General features: G+C 37.2%; 1 protein-coding gene across 1 annotated transcript in view; it reads left to right on the top strand.

Moving 5' to 3' along the window:
- Positions 1-1,411: 1,411 nt before the first annotated feature.
- Positions 1,412-6,000, top strand: part of LOC121324170 (phospholipid-transporting ATPase IA) — a 105,486-nt gene continuing 100,897 nt past the window's right edge. Inside the window, exon 1 of the mRNA XM_041265718.1 lies at positions 1,412-1,749. Coding sequence (XP_041121652.1) covers positions 1,701-1,749 — 49 coding nt within the window. The 5' untranslated portion in view covers positions 1,412-1,700. The remainder of the gene's footprint in view (positions 1,750-6,000) is intronic.

Below are 6,000 nucleotides of genomic sequence, written 5' to 3'. Positions count from 1 at the left end.
CCAACCAACAAACAGACCCCTCCAGTAGTTCTTCGGCCAAGGTCCCCATCTCTTGATCCTGCAACTGTGGTGCCATGGTGGGCTTGTAGTATTGCTGGTTTTAGTGAGTCTGGTACCACCACCTGCCACCTCACTAACAAAGTCTTAGACATGTTGTATTTTTCTTCTCTGATGCATTATGAGCATCAACAATTTACTCAAATCTTCCAGTGGTGTTTTGTATTATTATAACAACCTTGACTCGCATAAAGAAGGAAAAACACTGACTGAAATAGGCGTGTCACCAGCATAATAAAAAAGTTCCACACCATAGGCTTCGTTAACAAGGATAAGCAATATTTAAGGATCATTTCCTTAAGGAATAGAAAGAACTGTTATTTTAATAGTAAAATAATTAAAGATATTACAAATTAGCGAGTAATAAATGCTTGTGTCTACAGATGTCTCTATATACAAGTAAACATGTAAATGTGACTTGTGCTAACCAGATTTTATTAAATGTGTATGATTCTGTAGATACGAAAAAATAATGTGTGATGTACTCCTCCGTATATGGGTCATAACAACAAAATGCCTTAAGCATGTTAGTAGTTTACTAACATCCACGCCACAGCCATACTTACAACACTGGAACTGTGTGATGAAAAACTAGATGACGACAACTTACACCCACCATATGTAAGCCTACACATAAATGTAATTGTAACATACATCTCCACAACGGTTTTTAGGGACGATTACAGTATTACAGTTTATATATTTTATACTTATCAGGCAGAACGTGGTGAGCAATTGATTATCAATAATTATTATCAGGTGTTTGTAAAAGAAAGTAGGTAATCAAACCGGTGGTGACTACACACTGGCCAGTGTTGCCAAGTCTCACGAGAAAAAAAAGCCCAAAAAAGCCCCAAAAGCCCATCCTTAGGGGGGGGGGGGGGGGGGGGGATAATACAAATTACATTTTAAGTAGTTCTATTCTTTCTCAGTTGAACTGGAGTGGGGATAGCATTCTAAAACTCTAATGACGTGTATATACAGTGACACCAGGCAGTCAAACAGGCAACGAGCGACTCTCAAACAATTAAAGCCCAATCCCGATTACTTTCAGCGGATTTGGCAACTGTGGCTGGACCTGGCCTTTCCTTTGTTGCCGAAATGCGGGGAACCTCCAGGAGCTATTTATACACAACCACATGGGGGGATTTAATACGTTTAATGTTTTTATTTTATTTTCATTAAATAGTTTTCAGGAACCCTAAAAACTAATTAAGTTTTTATGCCATTTTAAACCAAAAAAATAAATTAAAAAAAAAGTCTATACCTGCGCTATTTTTTTTTTTTTTTTACTTCCCCCTGTCTTTAGATTAGGAGTGGTATGTCCCGAATTGTAAGAAGGCGCTGTCACTCTCAGTTCATGTCTGGAAACTAACGGGGTTTGCATTGCAGAGGGCTGCTCCTTCGTCACAGCCGAAGGGGAAATGTTTAGTTTCGTAGCTTCTAAGTGCCCCTGCATTTGGATTTGCCATACTCTCATTTGTAACTCGATGTAAATGTCAAATAAAAAAAAAAAGTGGCCTTACTTTCCCACACACAGTATTTTTCTGGTTTTAATATTAAGCGACGCATAAAACAACGGCAGTGAGAGCTAATCCGCAGTTGGCAGGTGTCTTTGCAGGCTATGTTTATTATTGATTAAGATGCCTGCTGTCCAGAAAACAGTGTCCGACCTCCGCTCCAGGGTTGAAGGTAAGACCTCCTCAAGACACTGAATAATCTCATACTGACTGAAATTATTGTCATCACTTTTTGTAGCGCATATTAAATGTAATCTGTAGCCGTTGTGGTTAATAATAATAATAATAATAATAATAATAATAATAATAATAATAATAATAATAATGGTATTATTAATTAGCAATATGACGTTGTATGTGGTAACAGATAAGTTACTGTTGATTTGACTGAATCTTCCACATTTTTCCTTTAGAACTATATAGGAACAACAGCTCTTGTCATGAAAACGTGTTTTTGTTATCTCTGCGGAGACCTTTTATTTTACTAAAACGATCTTAACCTTATTAAGCAATGTCTTGTGACCAGACGCCTGTTCTCTTAAGCGAGGCAGCGCTCAGATACTACTGAACTGGTTAGAGCGTCTGTTTTCTAAACAAAAACAAATAGAGCAGCGAAACACTACCTCGATTACTCGGATCTTCGTTTTAGTTGAAATGACACCTTTCTGCATTCTGCTGTTATTTGCAGGAAATGTATCATATTGCGTTTTGAAGAAAACCTGTATCACTAGCTCTGCACAGATCTTTGTCTGACCTAACCCCTGGTTTTTACTAGACTGGAAATGTGTGCAATGTAATCCTAGATCAAGCCATGCATTGTTTGTTGACAGCCCTGGCAACTCTTTTAGTCTTGTCAACTGCGTTTTTTTGTTTTTGTTGTTTTTAAATTGTCTATTGAAAGTTTAAAATATAAAAAATATTCTAATGTTACTTAACCAACCCCCACCCCCCTGGCTTTACTGCAGTTTTAATTTGCTCCAGCCTGCATACAGTGGATGACATCATAGGGCAAGTTACATTTGAATGATTTGCAAAGCGATCTTAAACTGGGCACATTCTCAACAAGTACAATGAATGCTTTGCGTCAGTTGAATGTAGCAGACCACCACAGGATGCCTCTGGCGCTGCAGGTTGTTGTTAGTAGCGGTGTGCAGTTTGTTCCCGTCATCATCATCTTCATCAGGGTGTTGTGTCGTTGACGTTGACAATCATTTTCCACCACCTTGTCCTGTCTGCTGCCAGCTGGAGTGGTTGACATGCTTTCCATGTCTCCTAGGTCCACCAGTATTCGGTCCAGATATTTTTGCCTGTCTCCATCTCGCTCTCTTCCCTTCAATTTTACCAGTTAGGCTCAGCTTTTCCAACCCATTCCTTCTTCCCATTCCAGAAAAGGATAAGGATAGCAGAGAAATCCTTCATAAGAATACACAGCCTGTTAACAAATGATCACATTCATTTTCAAATAAGATTAAGATCACTGAAAACCTGTGTATGGGCAGCTCTGCTATATGGATGTGAAACCTGGACCATAAGCAAGGAGATGTAAAGTAAAATAGAAGCAGCAGAGATGTGGTTCTTGCGCAGGATGCAAAGAATTCCCTGGACAGCATGGAAAAGTAACAGAGATGTACTTAACACAGCATACACCACCAGGAACACCTTGACGCAAATAAGAACAAGACAGCTTACATTTCTAGGACATAATTTGTTACAGTAGGAGTGTTTTTAAGGCAGTGTATTTAGGGGCGTAGTAGTAAGTAAGTTGCTAAAATCACCTTTTAAACTTTATCAGAAGATGTTTTTACCAGCGTTACTATGGTTAGCCCACATTAATTCTTTCTTTTCTGTAGCAGTTGCCAGGTATGCTATTGACACGATAGGTCAACAGTACATTATGCACGCAATACAGCATTTAATTAATTATACAGTAGGTAAAAGTGAATCAGGTTTTACAGCACATACATAACAAAGCAAGAGTAGTTTAGCAGATTGTATTACAGAAACTTAATTGTACACGGTAAAGGGTGAATATACGGTAATGTATAGCAATGAACTCACACTGGAGGCTGGTATACTTGAGCCTCAGTTCTCTTTATTGTACCGTATATATACAGTACATATACAAAAAAAAAATGGTTTCACTTTTGTATTTACAGTAACTCAGGACAATGTTTACAGTCAGAACTATTGAAGCAATTCGGTGATTTGCGATACTTTTGTTACATGAGGTATTGTATGGTAGTAGAGGTGGGTATTTGTACAGTAGTTTGAAATTCTACCAAAACTTTTATGATTCAAATTCTGTTAAACTGTTCAGTACTGTATATCCTTATCATGAAGTAGTATACCGTAGGACTGTGACATCAGACCAGGACGAGACACTGTACTGCAGGGTATGAAGCGCTGATGCGCGTGTTTATTTAAATAAAAGGTTTGAAGAAAACAAAAACAAAAACGCTATATTGTTTTGTTTATGCAGAAGTGCCTTTTCTGCCATTCCCCCTAAAATTTTGGAATCCCCCTTTATTGGCAGCAGCATCGGGGGAAAATCCTCCCAGCACACAAAAATGAAATTCAAGCCCTGGTTATAACATCATGTAGAAAAAAAAAAAAATGTTGAAAAAAGTAACCTAAAGGCCAATAAATAGGGCAAACCTGTCAATATTTTACCACACTTCAAATATGCATATTTTTTCAGAAACACTCGGCTATCATCAGTGTGTGACGTATAAGAAGTCGTACACATAAGCTACTTGCCGCAATTACCATTGACTTAAGTGTGAGGAGTCTACGCAGTGCTTAGTACATTTTGAGAATTCAGTGGCAAGATGGTGTATTGTGTGGCTTATGGGTGCTCTAATAGAAGCAAAAGGGATTCAGGCATTAGTTTTTTTTTCATTTCCTGGAGGATCCTTTGCAAAGAAAGGCTTGAACCCATAAAACGTTACGCCAAGCAAATACAGCAGGGTATGTTCCGACCATTAAACATGACTGCTGTGAAAGGCATGCTGACAATCTGGCTAGACTTGGCTGCCATGGAGGTTACAATAAGTTAAAACCAGATGTCATGCAAGCAAAATTCTGTGCTTTTGGTAAATCAAAATAAAAAAATGAAGGCGAAAACCCTGGCATCTGATATTTAAAATTATAAATGTGTGTGGCATCATTTCTGTACAAACTGACTTCAAAAAGCTCGGCCTAAGCACTTCAGACCATAAGATATTGTAATAATTTGTTACCTCTGTTGCCCTGGATAAAGGCGTCTGCCAAACAAACAAACAAACAAATAAATCAATAAATACATACATACATAATATCAGTAGCACATTGTATTTAATGAAAAAAAAAATGAAAAGAATAAACATAGCAGTTCTGATAGTTTTTAGACTCCTGCCTGCTTCGTCCGTACGTCCACCTTCCTCCTGCTGAACCCGCTAGATAGCCCGGCTGTTAAAATATGTTTAGTACAGTTGCCAGTCTTAAGAGGTTTTTTTTTTTTTTTTTGGTAAACAAACACGCACCAATTATGAGCAGGAACCAATCTAAAATGGGCTGTTACAATAAAATTATGATAAAATCTGTACTTACCAGTTAGTGTTACCAAGACGGTCACCGTTTACTATTTCTCCCTCATCTTCTGAAAAATATTCAAAAATCTCACTATGAAAATCTTCTGCTATACTTTCCAGAAGATCAGATTGATGCGGCTGAATGTCAAGTTTATTGTCATGTACATCCTCAAACTCCATCTCAGCTTTAAAAACCAGGTGCACCAGTGCAGGATAACAGCCACAGCTTTTGACATAGAACGTTTTATATGTCATCAAGTCACGTGACACTCTATCTCATAACTTTCGGGCTGAGCTGAAGAGCAACAAATTACACCGTGTAACATTTTTTTTTTTTTTTTGGTTCCTGGTCACAAAAGCAAAGTTTGTGGGGAATAATAGCCATTTTCTATACTTTTGAGGCATAAGGAAAAAAAATAAAAAATAATAATAATTACAGGATGTTATAATAGACACTAAACTTTACATTTCTGCAAAAAAAAAAGAAAACGATTCACAAATCCTGTAAGGTTATAGTTTAAAATTCCACGCATGTTAGACCTTTTTTTAAAATATTTATTAAAAAAAAGATATTTTTGTTGGCAAATGTTCAATTTTAAAACAGAAATAAATCATTTAATATAAATGATATAGACGTCACAATAAGTGCGTTCCCTGGTATATTTCCATGTTGACAAAACAAGTTAATTATCATTAAACTTAGGGCTGTGTCCGAAGGTTCAACGGTTGGTTTACTAGCCAGGGATTCGAAGATTGTTTTAAACCCTCGAAGGTTCGTCAGACGGATTCACGCACTCTTGTTTTTTTTGTTTTAGTTTTGTTTTTCTGTTAACAGAAACTGTTTGACAGTATAT

The sequence above is a fragment of the Polyodon spathula genome, chromosome 1 (genome assembly GCF_017654505.1).
Source record: "Polyodon spathula isolate WHYD16114869_AA chromosome 1, ASM1765450v1, whole genome shotgun sequence".
NCBI lineage: Eukaryota > Metazoa > Chordata > Actinopteri > Acipenseriformes > Polyodontidae > Polyodon > Polyodon spathula.
The sequence above is the reverse complement of the archived record's forward strand: the minus strand, read 5'-3'. Positions and strand labels throughout refer to the sequence as shown.